This window comes from Quercus lobata, chromosome 4 (genome assembly GCF_001633185.2).
Source record: "Quercus lobata isolate SW786 chromosome 4, ValleyOak3.0 Primary Assembly, whole genome shotgun sequence".
Classification (NCBI taxonomy): Eukaryota; Viridiplantae; Streptophyta; class Magnoliopsida; order Fagales; family Fagaceae; genus Quercus; species Quercus lobata.
This window is the reverse complement of record NC_044907.1, coordinates 11,090,521-11,106,490: the sequence shown is the minus strand read 5'-3', so window position 1 is coordinate 11,106,490 and position 15,970 is coordinate 11,090,521. Positions and strand designations below refer to the sequence as shown.

Genomic DNA, 15,970 nt, shown 5'->3' with positions numbered 1-15,970 from the left:
TCAACTCAATTATAGCAAGAGACAATTCGTAGACTGCTCAGACTTTCTCACATTTTACATTTGAATTATGCATTGATCAATATCTATCTCATTTATAAATTTTTTTAAATTTAAGTGTTTGTATTTTAAAATAATGTATAAAAAAATATTTGTTTATGAATTAAATAACAAATATATCCGATTATCAGAAAATTTGGCATATATATTAAGTTATTAACCACGTAGAAAACTTGTAATTTAAAGTGGAATATTTAAAATATCAATTCTGTATAAAAAAATTTATTAGGTAAATTAACCGTGTTTAAGGTGTTACCTTGGGTAGGCTGTATGGCATTCAATGCATCCATCCACTATCTATAATTAAGTCAAGGCTAATAATTCATCTAGACATCCACAGCAATGGAGCTAAATATTTAGTTATTTAGCTCCACTAAAAATTACTTTATCTATTTTACCTACATACATGCTGCAGCAGTGGATCTATTTTAGCTTTCAACACAATAAAATAATATAAACATCACAATAAAATATTATAACCACTACAATAAAATAATATATCCCACTACCCAAAAAAAATCTACACCAACCACAACCACCTCTACCATCAGCCACAGGCACAACCACCACCAACACCACCACCACCACCACCACCACCAGTCCACAACAAGAAAAAAAAAAAAAAAAACCCAAATCTCCAATCTTTTTCCTCAGCCACGGCCATAACCACAGCCATAACCATCACCAACACCACCACCACCACCAATCTACAGCAGAAGAAAAAAAAAAAAAAACACCACGAGCAAGCACTCCAATCACGTCGGCAGAAGGGGTGGATCGACGGCTTGGGAGACCGGAGTTGAGAGAGTGAGAGCATGACCTTGAGAGAGATGTTCAGAGATGTGATGAGAGAGAGAGAGAGGCATTATTTTAATCACCGGTTGATTAAAATAATTTTTTTTTTTTGCTCTCATGAACAGTGCACATCTATTTTTAGATGTGCACTGTAGCAGTGGAGTTAAAAAAATATAGATTTAACTCCACTGCTGGAGCATGTTTTTTGTAATTGGGGAGCTAAAATATACCAACATACCTATATAGCACCACTGCTGTGAGTGCAAGGTGTTACAATCACGAATGTATATGCTGCAACTACAAGTCAGAAAGTAGAAACAGGAGGGAAAAAATAAAAAAGTAAAACAAAAAATTCTCTTGAGAGTTTGGACTCAACTCAATTATAGCATCTGCAATTCGTTGAGTGCAGAGACTCTCAGATTTCACAATCCAATCTCTTTTCTCTTCGATCAATCCTTTGCAAAGCCGAAAAAATGGTCCTGACTACGTTCGTGTCGTTGGCATCGGCACTCTCGGGACTAATAAAAGTTGTGGATAGTGGCCCGTTCAAAGAATTCTCTGCAGGTGATAAGGATCTCATTGACAAGCTAAAGATAGAGCTGCTGACTGCTGACGCAGTTCTCAGTGATGCAGAGGAGAAGCAGATCACGAATCCAAAGGTGAAAGAGTGGCTCAACGAGCTCAAGCATGCTGCCTACGATGCTGACGATCTGCTGGACAAAGCCACCACTGCCTATTTGAAACTCAAGATGAAAATTGAAGCTAATTATATCAAGGGCAAAGCTAAGGCTACGTCAGAAGAGTTCAAGAAGCGAATCTCTGTTTTAGTTCCATTTTATGCTGGTGTAATAGACGGACTCAGAAAGATACTTGAAAGACTACAAAATTTAGCAACGCGGAGAGATCTTCTCCATCTCAAGGGAAGTGAAAGGGTGAAACCACCACCCAGGCGCCAGACTACTTCTTTGCTAGACGAATCTCAAGTGTTTGGTAGAGACAAAGATAAAGAGGAACTAATGGCGAGTTTGCTTGGTGATACTGCACAGGAAAGCGGAATCCCTGTCATTGCAATAGTCGGGATTCCCGGAGTTGGGAAAACTACGCTGGCTCAGCTTTTGTATAATGACTCCAGGGTCGAGAAACATTTTAGTGGAGGCAAGGCTTGGGTTCATGTTTCAGAAGAACTTGATGTTTTTAAAGTAACAAGAACAATTTTTGAGTCGGTCGATTCAAAGAACTGTCATGTCACAGACCTGAATGTTCTTCAAGTCAGTCTAAAGACGACATTGAGCGGAAAAAGATTTCTGCTTGTCTTAGATGACATTTGGAACGAGAATTTCTTTGATTGGGATTTATTGTCAGCTCCCTTAAAAGCTGGAGCATGCGGGAGTAGAATTATTGTGACTACTCGTAATCAAGGCGTTGCATCAATCATGCGGGCTATTACTACTCATCATCTACCACAATTGTCAGATGAATGCTGCCAGAAGTTATTTGAAAAATATGCATTCGGGACTAGCAATCCTGATGATCATCCAGATTTAAAAAGTATTGGTCATGATATTGCAAAGAAGTGCCAAGGCTTACCTCTAGCTGCAAAAACACTCGGGGCCCTCTTGTACTCGAAATTAGAAGCTAAGCAATGGTGTAGAATACTAAATAGCAAGATATGGGATCTGCCTAATGATAAGAATAGCATACTTCCGGCATTAAGATTGAGCTATAATCATCTTCATCCACATCTCAAACAGTGCTTTGCTTATTGTTCGATATTTTCAAAGGGCCATAAGTTTGAAAAACAGAAATTGATTCTCATGTGGATGGCGGAAGGTTTCTTGCAGCAGCCAAATGGTGAGGAGACAATTGAAGAAATCGGAGAAAAGTACTTTCTTGAACTATTGTCAAGATCATTTTTTCAAGCATCAACTCACAAAAAACCATACTATTTAATGCATGACCTTGTCATTGATTTAGCTCAATTTGTATCTGGAGAATTTTGTTTCAAGCTTCAGGACCACAAGCGAATTCCAGAAAAGGCTCGGCATTTAGCATGGTTGATGAATGGGCTTGATGTCGACAAGAAGTTCGAGGCCCTTCTTGATGCAAAGTCCATGAGAACCTTAATCTTACTAGTCTCTTCAAACACAGAGAAACCGCCTGCCTTGCATACAATAATTAGTGAAAAAAACTTGTCAACACAGTTACGTGTGCTTTCTTTACCTGATAAAGGGATCATTACGCTGCCTGAAGTGGCCAACTTGCAACATCTACGTTACTTGGACTTGTCTAACACGTCCATCACCAAGTTACCATCCACAACGTGTTCTTTGTATAATATGCAAACGCTATTGTTGTCAAATTGTTCTCGTCTCAGTGAGCTGCCAGAAGAAATTGAAAAACTTACTAATTTACGCCATCTGGATGTGAGAAGAAGTACGCAAATAACAAAGTTGCCACCTAATTTTGGAAAATTAAAGAATCTCCAAATGTTGACTAATTTTTTGGTGGGCGAACCCAAGAGTCAATCATCAAAGATCAGTGAATTGGGCGGGCTTTCATGTCTTCGTGGTGAGCTTTCCATCTCAAGGTTGGAGAATGTAGAAAATGAAGAACAAGCTTCAAAGGCAGACTTGAAAAGTAAGAATTATCTTTGTAAGTTAGAATTCAGTTGGAATACTACTAATTCTAATTATGGTCGTGCACTGAAGGTTCTCGAAAATCTGGAGCCTCATACAAATTTGGAGAAGCTTACCATTGAAAATTACAGTGGTATTAAATTTCCCAATTGGTTAAGTAAGGTCAATTTCCCTAACATGGTGATCTTAAAGCTAACCAATTGCAGCTTTTGTGGGTCCTTGCCATCGCTGGGGAACTTATCTTCTCTTCAAGAGCTCTATATCAGGGAGATGAACGGATTAAAATCGGTGAATTTTGGATCTCATGGGGATGATGGCTCTGGAAATTTACCATTCAGATCTCTAAAAATTTTGTCCTTTATAGGGTTGAAAAGGTGGACGACGTTGACTTGCCATTCACAATTCCCTTCCCTCCAAAAGCTTACGATAGAAAAATGTGATGAATTGACCGGCGGCTTACCCGACCGCACCTATCTACCGTGTCTCCAAGACTTGAAATTATCTAATTGTCCGAACTTTCTAGATTTTCAGGAGAGGGGGATGCTGACAGACAGTATCAGCACAAATTCATATCTCAAAACCTTGGGTGAACAGATTTGCTGCCTCACCTCACTAGAAGATCTTCAGATCACATCACTTAGTATCAGCTTACTTTCGAATCTCCAAATTTTGGGCAAAGGGCTTTCTGGTCTCACCTCACTCAAAGAGCTTCATATTCGCAACTGCAAGATGCTGGCAAAACTCCCCAACCTACAATCTTTAGTTATCACTGATTGCAAAGAATTGGAGGAATGGGGTTTGTATAGAATGGAGTTGCCAACTTGTTCGGAGACCACAAATGGATGTGGCGGGGAACAGGAGTCTTCAAAAGAGAGCTGGCTGCCTGACACTCTCATTTCTCTTTGTATCAATGTCAGGCCTAGAAAGCAACGTGGTTCACATGAAATGGAGTCACTGATTGATTTTGAGATTACAGGAAAATGTAATGAGGAGCGGTCTTTTCCTGAAGAGGGGCTTCCTCTTCGTATCAGCAGCCTTCCAGATCTCGAAAAATTAGTCAAAGAGTTTCAGCATCTCACCTCGCTCAAAAGGCTGGAGATCAAGTGCAGTATGTCGATTCAAGCAGAGGGATTACCCACCTCCCTTTCTTTTTATAATCAAAACTTCTCTAGCCTCGCGTCTCAACAAGGACAAAGGGAAAGATTGGCACAGGTTTTAAATATTGACTAGAGTGCTAGTCAGCTGGGACAAACGCTGGTGGATCTATGTGGGCTGGATTTCTTCGAACTAGTTTGGTTGATTTTGGGGCGAATTATGTTTGACCATGTAAGTTGGATGTAAATTGAGTAGAGTTTCTCTATATAGTTTTGGAGGTTTTGGAGTGTGTTATTTTCTGAATCTGCAAATTGTGAGTTGAGATAATTAAAACAAAACAAAATTAAAAATTAAAAAAATAACAAAAACAGTCGAGTGATGAGATATATGTTGATTTGAGTCTATGAGGATTTGTTATGCAACCTGTGATCTCTCTCAACGGTTACATGATTTTGTTTTTTTATTTTTGGCTTTGTTTTCTGTTTCTGAGTAACCTATGTTGACATTTCTTTTAACGATGATGATGTCTTGTAGATGGTGGAAGGAGCTTCGGATCTAAGATGATTTGCTGCCTGTTGTAGGATTCATCCTTCTAAAGATTGGATTCAGTCCCAGATTCCTGAAATTGTCCAAAATGGTGGCAAAGGCCTTAGGGATGATTCCGGTGATAGTGATGCAGAAGCATGTATTTCTCTTGGTGAGCTGATATGTCTCTCTATAACCTGAAAATTGAAGATTTTTTTTTTCTTGATGAACCTTATTTATTTAGTTTCTATTGAAAAAAAAAAAAAAAAAGAGTAGGAGGGGGGATATTTATTGAACCTTATGAGTGCAAATGCTTTGTTGGTATAAATTGCTATAAAACATATAATATAGAGCTCTACAAAGGTTTACAACTCCTCTGGAGACAAAAGCTTTGGGCTGGCTTATAGATGTCATTTCACTTTTTGTTCTTGTTCATTCTGGAGAGATATCTTTTCTTTTTAATGGAATTATTTGGGTTCTTGAGTTTAAGATCCAGTTCTTCTTGGGCCATCCAAATTGAAAGTGAAGAGAAACAAAGGTGATGTTGCAAATCTAACAGATTGCAGTAATTTTTTTTTTTATTGGATAATAAATGGAAGTTGTAGTTCAAGGCGAGGACTAGATTTCTTTATGAAAATATTGTAAAGGTGTACTGAAGGTGATGGTTGATATGTGGTAGAAGAGAGTAGAATAGAGAGAAGAGAGAAAATCTCCCAAGAGGAATGGAGGAATCTCGTATTACCTACTTGTGTTACTTGCATGTATATTTGTTCATTTGCTTAAGAGATTGGGATGAATAAAAGTCAGGGACTCAATTGTTCTTTAAATTCAAAAACCTCCAATATACTTCCTTGGCATCATTTTCAAGACATCATCTCTTTGTTGTAAATAAATTGTCTAATTATAGGTTCTTTCTTTTTAATTGCAGGTTTGCAGGTGTTAATTCAGGTTGAGAAGTAGGAAGCATCTCAGAATTAGATTAGTGTTGTAGTTTTTATTTTGGTTTTTTTTTTTTAATCAGTCATTTCGAAAACTTAGAACCATTTGAATACTTGGGAGACATATCGTCCTTTGGTATATATGTTTTGTGTTGATATGTGAAAAGAGATTGTAGTTCGGTATTCGACATGTGGTACCTATGTTTTGCGTGGATATATGAGAATGAAATTCAATTTGAAATTGCACGATTGTGTTTATGTTTATATTTTCAATTAGGTTATTAGATCATCAAACTATAATCTTCGTATATCTGAGAATGGAATTCATTTGGAATTGCAAAATCGTGTTTACGTTTATATTTTCAATTAGGTTATTAAATTATCAATCTATAATCCTCATATATATATATAATATTGTGGTGCCCTAACCCTATTAACGTAGGTAGGTAGGAGGGTTAATTTGGGCTCCAAATTAATTTGTTGGTGGGATTCCTCACAGTCCTACAGGTTAGCCTCAAGCGAAGCCAAAATAGCCCAACTACAAGCACTTGGGTGGTTGCTAGCCCAAAAATGCTCTCCGTCTTAGAGCTTGCTTCTTCTCCTCTATCGTGTATCTCTCTCAATTCTTTTGTTCTCTCTCTTTTTTTTTTTTTCTTTTTTTGTGCTTACTTTCTCTCTCACCTTATATACTCTCTTTTGAGTGGGGTTCAAATCATTACTGTTTCGCCAAGTTCCATGCAAATCCCACTTTCACCCAAAATCCCAAGGAATTATCATGGCTTCTGAGGATTCTCTTGAAAATTATTCCAAATGCCCAATAGTATTCGGCAAGGACTTCCTAAAAACACTTCTAGTGCTTGGTGACTATCTAAACTTCTCTATTTCCTAGTTAATTTCATATTGTCCTGACAGTTAGTAATGGGCCGAGATGTGACCAAACACTTAACTAGTTCCTCGAGTATCGCTCTCTAAATCCTGACACGTTTATTGTTGGGTTGGGCCCATTCCCACAAGATGCGGGCCGGCCCCAATCCCCTGAGTTAGTTTTGGATTACATGTTTGGGCCTAAGTTTGGTGGGCCGGTACTAATCACCTGACCTAAGTCCCCTACAATAGCCCCCTACGATCCTATTTTCATAAAGTGGAAACAGGATAGGGGATTATTGCTTTGGTGATTGGCAAGATTTTTTTTTTTTTAAATGATTGTTATGTCTTGGGAAGATCAAACGTTAATCAATCAATACAACAGACATGACAGCTCACCTATGGGGCATGCATGGTAGTATTCATTATATCGAACGGTTGTGATGAACTGACGCTTCGATTGCCGAGACAGGCATGAAAAGAAATAACGGTCTGTATTAATTTCTGGCAGTTGCATTAAATGACATTTACTCCTATAAATACTAACACAGTTTACATTATTCTTTTCTTTAGTTCTTTTCAAGTTCAAAGCCTTATTTCTTCCTTCTTCCCGATCCCTTAAATTCATTCCAAGACTATTCCTATCATCATGAAGTTACTCAGTAAGTCCTCTTCCCTTTGTCTATTTCTTAGTAAACTTGATAGGAAAAATGGGTTTTTCATATCTTTTAAGAACTGATGCAAACGTAGAATCCTTTAAAGCTAGGTTCAATATCCCTCGTGATGTGAACATATCATATTGTCACAAGGGAGACATAGAAGAACAAAGGTTACCCCATTTAGTCTTTTTCCCTTTAATGTCTATATTAGAGGGCGGGGTTAGATTTCCAATAGATCATATGTTGCTTAGAACCCTTAGTTTTTATGGGCTTAGCCCAAACTAGTGTTTACCCAACTTTTACAGGATAGTCAGTTGTGTGGGGCATCTTAACCAATTATATGGCCTTAACATGATATTAACTTCTTGTATGCTATTTAAGGGAGCCTAAAGAAAGGGTATTGCCTTCAAACTCGAAACACTATGGTTAGGTTGATATCCTGTCTTCCCAAATCCAATAGGAACTCTATGGGGGAGTTCGTAAGAGTGGCAAGAATTGGCTGAATGGAGAATTTACCTGCCTGACCTCCCCTTATCAGATAGGTCGATACTTTCTTTTTCGACTCCTTAACATAACCCTACCGTGCATACTTTTAAGTTTGTTTGTTTTTTTTTTTTTTTTAAACATTTTGTATGTTCTTATTGTTGTTTTCATATGCATTTTTTATTGACTCGTTCATTATCTCTCACTACAATTTCTAAAAAATTTCAATTGGATCCAAGTGTGATATCGACTCGGGAGCTCAACTTCATCCTGCGTTCAGAAATAAACGTACATTATGACAAGCAATTAAGAGCGTCCTATCTAATCCTTGGTTGTGTGCACTCTTAGACCAGCTACCAAGATTCCTCAGGCGCTTTGACGATCAGTAGTCCACTTTTGTCTTACCCTATGTCCAATTGCCTGGATTTCTACTGAAGAAACTTACTAGCGGTGAGGCGAGACATCGAGGACCTAGAATCAAACTAGGTTTGCTCAAACCTGTACGCGACGGTTCGGCTGATACCATTTTTCAAGGTCAGGTCATGCATATTCTAGTAGAAGCCCCTGATTTAGGAGCCCCTGTTGCAGAAGCCCTTACTCCCACCAATCCAACTGCAAGGATGGTTTGAAGGCACACATTGGCTTTGGACCGCTGGTTCCCAGCTACTCAACCTGTTAGGAGCCAGACCACTCCTTAACCAAACCCTCAACAGAAAACTCCCCTTGCCCCCCATCAACAAAGGAAGAGACAGAGGTGTATCGACAACGCCCTAACTGAGTCCAGGACCCCTCTTGCCGACCAGCCTTTACTCCATCTTTGGGTGGGGCCCCCGCCCAACGGGACCCTGCAATAGACAAGGCCCACGACTCAACTGACTATCATTGGCTCTCAAGTGGCCTCTACCTCCTCAAATCCCTCTACAGGATGGGAATATACCTTTCATTTGGGGGACAAAGTCGTGTTGTCAGACTCCTACATTCAGACTTGGAGGAGTGGCTTTGGTGGACAAGTATTTGACAGCCTCGGGTAGGCTCTATTGCTGCCCGCCGACTTGGAGCACTGCTCTGGCTGTTGGGATAAGGATCTCATCCTCAAACTGAAATGGCATACCATATCTGTAAGTATTTTTATTTTTATTTTATTTCATTTGTTAAATTTTTAACTCTCATTTCTATAAGTGTTGGAGCTCAGATTGTACTGACCCTTGATTATTTTTGCCATCGTTTTAGGCCACCTAAATGACCCGTGTTATAGAGGGTCGGCTAAAGGGTGTGATGGAAGAGGCTAACAAGGAAAAAGCCTTAAAATAAGTAGTTGAGGTGAGCTTGAATGAAAAGATTTTGGAGCTAAATGTAGTGAAGCGGTGAGCAGTTACTACCGAAAGGACACGGGAATTAGCCAAGCAAAAGGTAGAGGATCTTTAATGAAAGCTCGGTGAGGCTGAAGTGAAATTTGCCTAGGCTATGAACTTTGTCTCCGCTTGTGATAAAGAACTCGCTAACCTGAAGGTGACACTGAAGACTTAAGAACAAGTCTACTACGATATGGGGTTTAAAGATGCTGAGAACTCGACTGGACCAATGATCTTTCAGGCTCAGAAGTTCGGGTTCATGGAGGGCTAGATAGCCACAGTAAATGCTATTGGTCTCCCTAACACCTCCCCGTTTAAGAGTGTCGACCAAGTTCCACTACTCGAGGACCCACAAATTAAAGCTCAAACTTAAGAGCAAACCCAGCAATCACCACTCCCGCTGAGATGTAGGGCACTACCCAACCAATCCTCAGCTCGGCCCGTCTTTTTGCTAGTGAAGCTCCTTTGGCAAGCCCCGCCACGCCCAATAATACGAACATTTGATTTTGTTAAGTCATTTAAATATGTATTTCCCCCTTTTATATTTTATTTTTATTTCAATTTCACCAAAAAAAAAAAAATTGTATCTAACTGGTTGGAACAGTATTTGTGTATTAAACCCTGTTGAGTTTACTTAATATTAATGGATTAAGTTCTTTTGGTCAAATTTTTTATTTGATTTCCTTATAATGTGATTGTATGACCAAGCCCCTTGCCCATAGGCATTTTTACTATCTTTAAGGAAAATTACACTATTACACCTCAAAAAGTTCTAAGTGTAAATGTTCGGTAACACCTGTGATGTATTCATGTTCTCGATCGAGCAAGTGATGTACTATGCACTCTTAGACCGAAGGATTTGATATTTAATTAACACAAGTAAGGTCCTTCTATTAAGATAGCCCCCATCTCCTAAGAAAGAAACGTTACAATTTGCTTATAAGACTAATCGGTGAGTAAATTTATGTTAAGAGCAAGTTCTTCTCCTTGGGGGAGTTTATTGAATTTTCCATTTGGTTGGGGACTAGAGATGGGTCGAGACTAGGTTTCCATCCTCGGAGAAATTTGTTCAGGTTTCCATATTGTCGGTGACCAAGGTCAGGCCGAGGCTAGGTTTTTGTCCTTTGAAAGTCCTGTTAAGGTTTCCACCTGATCAGTGACCGAGGTCAATCCAAGGCCAGGTCTTTGTCCTTAGAAAAGCCTGTTAAGGTTTCCACCTGGTTGGTGATCAAGGTCAAGCCAAGGCCAGGTTTTTGTCCTTAGAAATATTTATCAACGGTTATGAATAACTCAACGCAAAGTAACTGAATTCCTTCCACGTTCACTGTTCAAGTTTATCCATAACCTTAGACATATCTCTCACATTTCACACTATACTCATGGATAATACTTTTTTAGATTACAAATGTTCCATGGTCGGGGTAAAGGCCTTTCTTCCTGTTAGGATATATGTGAATCATGTTAGGAACATATGCCAATATAGAACTGGCTAATCATTTGACAAAACGTACTTTACTTGTAATTGGGTAGATCTAGGATGTATTTAATACTTCAAGGAACAAGGTTTCAAGTTCAAGTGTTAAAACCATGCAAGTCTATCCAAGAAACAAATGAAGAAGTGCTGGATTTTAAAAATTGACAGCTAGCTCGACAGATAGCATCTATCAAGGTTTAAAAGGCAATTTTTCTCGATGCTCGATAGCTGCTCGATAGATAGGATATCTATCGAGATTTATGAAAATCAGATTTTCAGTTCTGATTTCACTCCAATCTATGTATACATGTTTGGACTTTCTTTTCTCATAACCATAAACATATATAAGGATTATTTTAAGGGTCATCATAGCTGATGCAAGTGAGTGCAACTTGATGCAAAGGTTTTTCACAAGCATATTGTGACCGGAGACATATGCTCTAGTTCATCTTTCTCTTCAAGAAGCTACTATGTTTGTACACCGTAGGGTTTTGTAACCAAAGAGCTTCGTGATCTTCATCGTGTTGATGAACTAAAGAACTTTGCAGCCAACATCCTTCTCAAGTTGGTGGTTAGTCACGTACTTGGATCTGTGCATCAATTGGTTAGTCACGTACTGTGAGTCGTGCATTGAAGGGAGAGATTGTTAATACAAAACAAGTTAAATTGGGTATTGGGGTAAGGGTTCAAATGTAGGTTAGTATAAGGTACTAGGATTCCTTTACTTGTAACCGCTTGTTGTGATAATAGTGGATTCTCGGGATTGGTGACCTTAAATTCACCCGGTCGGTGGTTTTCCCAATTCATAAACAAATCATCCGTGTTAAATTTAATTTCCGCTACATTTAGTTTTTGGTGATTTGTTTATGTTACCACACTTATTTCATGTTAATTGAATTAATTAATTAACTTGGCTAATTAATTGGTTAATTCATCACAAATGGTCAATACATTCTCGGCCTATCAAGTGATATCAGAGCAGGCACACTCTGATTAGGGTTAATCTTTGCTGTGTGATCAAGGGTTAATCTTTGTTGTGTGATCTATTGATCCCTATTGTCATGGATAGAGGACAATCATTGATTATACCTCCTTTATTTGATAGCACTAACTATGCATACTGGAAAGTATGCATGAGAGCTTTCTTGCAATCTTTGGATTCGAAAATATGGCAAGCTATGGAGATAGGTTGGACCAAGCCAAAGTAAGCGCCGGCCGATTGGGATGATGCTAAGATCAAGGCAGCTAACTTCAAAAGCGGGGCATTGAATGTTTTATTCAGTGTGGTCATGAATGAGGAGTTCAAGAAGATGTCCTCTACTAAAACTGTGAAGGAAGCATGGACCATCCTCTAGAAAACCTATGAAGGAACCAAGGCTGTCAAGGATTTGAAGTCTCAAAGGCTTACTACAAGCTTTGCAAAGATCAAGATAAAGGAGGATGAGTCATTTGATGATTTCTATGCCAAGCTCAAGGACATAGTGAACTCAGCTTTTAATTTTGGGGAAACCATTCTTGAACCTAAGATTGTTAGAAAAATGCTCAGATCTCTTCCGGAAAGATTCTATGCCAAGATCACCGCTATTGAGGAATCAAAGGACACTGATCAAATTCCTTTGATAGAGCTGGTTGGCAATTTGCAGACCTATGAATTGGGTTTGACTAGGATTGGGAAATCGAGCAAGAGTAAGAGCATGGCACTAAAGGCCAAGAGCAGTGATACTGATGACTTTTCTGATGATGAAGATTCTAAGATGAAATCCTATATCACAAGGCAGTTCAAAAAGTTCATGAAGAATGCCAATACCAAAGGATTTGATAAAGACCGCAAGCGGTCCAGTTCATCTCAGATTAAGAACCAAGACAAAGGAAAGAAGGATGCTAGGGATGGCGATCAGTACACTGTTCCCTTAGGACCAAAATGCTTTGGATATCAAAGCTTCGGTCACATGAAACAAGAATGCCCTACATATCTCAAGACCATTGGGAAGAGCAAGGCATTTGCTACTACTTTGAGCAACACCAAGCCTAAGGATAATTCTGATAATGAGGATGATGGAATCCTGAATGCTTTCACTGCCATTGTGAATCCTACTAAGGGGATTGATAAAGAAGTGGATGATGAAGAAGACTTGGTGGATTCTAAGTTCGAGAAAATGGACGATCAAGATGATATCCATACAGCTTATGAAAGATTGTACAAGGTTTTTAAGAAGCATGAGAAACTATATAGGCTAGCCACCAAGAAACTGAGTAATGTGGAACCTGATCGAGAAGAGCTTTCCACGAAGTTTGATGAAGCTAATCAGACTATTGGAGCACTGAGATTTAAGAATAATTTCTTGGCTGAGAAGACCAAGAAGCTTGAAGTGAAGTTGTTTCAAGTTAGAGCTTAATTGGAGAGGACTTCAAGTGCAAAGCTTAACGAGATGCTCAGCTTTTAGAAATCTGCTTTTGATCGAACCGGTTTAGGGTATGATTTCTCTTCTCCTAATATTGCTTCTTCTAGTGCTACAGTTTTTGTTTCACCTGCTAATAATGTTGAATCTAAGAACAATGATGTCGAAATTGCTTTAGCTAGTGAGAACATAGACAAGGGTAAATCTATCTTAAGAGCACCCCCTAAGCTTGATAAGAAAGAGACTAAAAACCCTAGGGCAAAGAAGAACAATACTCAAAAGTCTAAACAGAAGAAGCAACATCTCTGTCATCACTACGGAGTTACTGGACATACCCGACCAAATTGCTATAAGTGGTTAGCCACTTAACAGAGCAATAGTATGATCTTATCGGGAAACCAAAATCAGTTTCCATCCTATTTTGCTCCTCTTAGAGATCTTCTCAAAGCCCTCATTTTCCTTTCAAACTTGAATGGTTTCAATTCTTCCCCCTCACCACCGGATCAAGGGTTCACCAAACAGAAAGGTTCTTCCAAGATGTGAAAGGAAAAAAGGATCTAAGTGATTCAATCACTTTTTCTCTCTCCCTCTCTTTTTGGTTATGCATTACTTGTGTGTTTTGCTTTTTTGTTTTGAGTTAGTCTAATTTTATGCTTTACTTTGTTTAACATGTTTTTGTTTGGTTATTTTTAGTTTTTCTTTATTTTGTTTTTCACAAAAAAAAAATTGAAAAATAAAAAAAATACAAAAACAGTGTGTGTTTTGTGTACATTGATACTTGTGTACCTTGAATGGCTATTAAAACAAATTTTTCTAAACTTTGTGTCATTTGTAACTTAGACGAGCATCTCTATGCACAACTAAGCAAGTGAGTTTTGTGGCTCGTGTTTGTGATGAGTAAGATTAAGTAATCTCTTGTATTTAACACTCGTATCACTCTTTTTGAAAGGAAGGATTAGAAAATCCTAAGAGAAAGGCATAAATAACCATCTCACCATTGTTGCCCACCGTTCTTGCAATGACATCTGTATGCTTTGGCATAGCAAAAGTGCAATGTCAAAAGCTTAACATAATTGGTTATTTCTTTTCTCTCTCTTATATGCCCATGCATGATATGCTTAAAAAAAGAAAATATGCCCAAAAAAAAAATTAAAAGCAAAAAGAATCAAAATGTTTTATATATGATTGCAAGCATGTCTTCTAGGTGATGTGGGAGCTATAGGATGTACCTCGAATGTGATAGTCCCCATCAAGCAATTATGATTATGTGTAAGCTAAAGTGATTTTCACATATCTCAAATTGTCATAACATATAGACACTTATGCAATCTGACAATATTTTTCACACAGAACACGCAATATTCTTTGCTACTCTTGATACATGTGCAGGTACAATATGATTTGGCCATCACAAGGAGTATATGTGTTAATGTATGCTCACTAAACTGTCCTGACTGGTTTTTAAAATATAAAATTGGTTAGACTTGTTTAGTGTGTGAGTGTGTGTGTATGTGTTTTGGATCTAAATGCTTGACATTTTTCTTGTTGAGAGATGTTTTCAGAACTTAAAATGATGTTTGGATCTTTGGTTGAGTAGCATGCTTTATTGCATTCACATTTGTGTATTTTTCTTCTTTAAAAAACTGCTTTTGAGCAATCTCGATAGCTTCTCAACACCTCTCAACAGCTAGGCTATTTATTGAGCCTCTTGAGCTTCTTATCTCGATAGATGTTATAGTAATTTCGATCCATGGAGGTTTTTGAGAATCAGTCTCAATAGCTTCTCGATCCATTGAGGAAGTTTCTGTATGCTCGATAGATTCTCGATAGCTTCTCAATCCATCGAGGTCACTTTGTTGTGGACACCTCTCAATAACTCCCCCATAGCTCCTCGATAGCTCCATCTGGCTATTTTTAATTCTCGATAGCTCTCAACACCTCTTGATCCCTCGAGAAATGGAGATTTCTATATAAAGGGTCAGTGCGATTTTTCCCTTATTTTCTCTGATCTCTCTCGATAAAAACTCACTTATCTTTCTCCCAAACACTTCTCACTCAAACTCTTCACCTTCCCCACTTGGATTTCGGCCTAGATCAAGCTTTTCTTCTCTGGTAAGGGCCCTTAATCCTTCATTCGTCATGCATTTCACACATTAAACCTAGGTTTTTGGGTTTTCTTGAAAATTTCTGGGGTTTTTCAAAATTGACGAAGTTTTGGTGAAATTTTTGTGTTGGGTTATGTTTAAATGATCCTATATGTTCATGCATTGCATCACATTTGCATTTTAACAATGATTCTTGCATTTTAGATATGCGCTGGTAGGTTTGGATTAGGCTAAGCCCATGATTTTTTCCTTTTTGCATGTCACATGTTCATGCCTTTTTCATACATACATACCTTCATTTATCTCTATTTTGATATTGATCTATGTTGGTGCTTTTCTGCGTGTTTCTTTCTCTCTCTCTTTCTTTTGTTAGTTGCTTTATGGCACCTAAATGGAAATCCACTCTGTCCCGGAACCTTCTTTGTTTCAGGGCATCTTTTTCTTCTTCCCCCGCTGATTCTACTCCATCTCACATCTGGTTCTATGATGATAAAGCCCGTAAGGACTTTTTAGAAAACTTCTCACAACGCGACATTTGTTTGGAATGCCAAGTCATTCTATCGGACTTTTTCGATACTGACCTTTCCA

General features: G+C 38.4%; 1 protein-coding gene across 2 annotated transcripts; it reads left to right on the top strand.

The window, feature by feature from the left end:
* Positions 1-1,006: 1,006 nt before the first annotated feature.
* Positions 1,007-6,292, top strand: LOC115983173 (putative disease resistance RPP13-like protein 1). 2 transcript variants are annotated; one of them, XM_031105807.1, is made up of 3 exons: positions 1,022-4,814; positions 5,118-5,280; positions 6,037-6,292. In XM_031105807.1, exon 1 carries the CDS (start codon positions 1,326-1,328, stop codon positions 4,716-4,718), a length of 3,393 nt encoding a protein of 1,130 aa, XP_030961667.1. In that variant the 5' UTR covers positions 1,022-1,325; the 3' UTR covers positions 4,719-4,814; positions 5,118-5,280; positions 6,037-6,292. The 2 variants fall into 2 exon arrangements, with proteins under 2 accessions (XP_030961668.1, XP_030961667.1); XM_031105808.1 differs by lacking the exons at positions 5,118-5,280; positions 6,037-6,292 and having other exon boundaries at positions 1,007-3,489; positions 3,561-3,695.
* Positions 6,293-15,970: the final 9,678 nt, after the last annotated feature.

Bases quoted from the DNA above. Each gene is read 5' to 3' on its own strand.
- LOC115983173 (XM_031105807.1), top strand. From the start codon at position 1,326: ATGGTCCTGACTACGTTCGTGTCGTTGGCATCGGCACTCTCGGGACTA.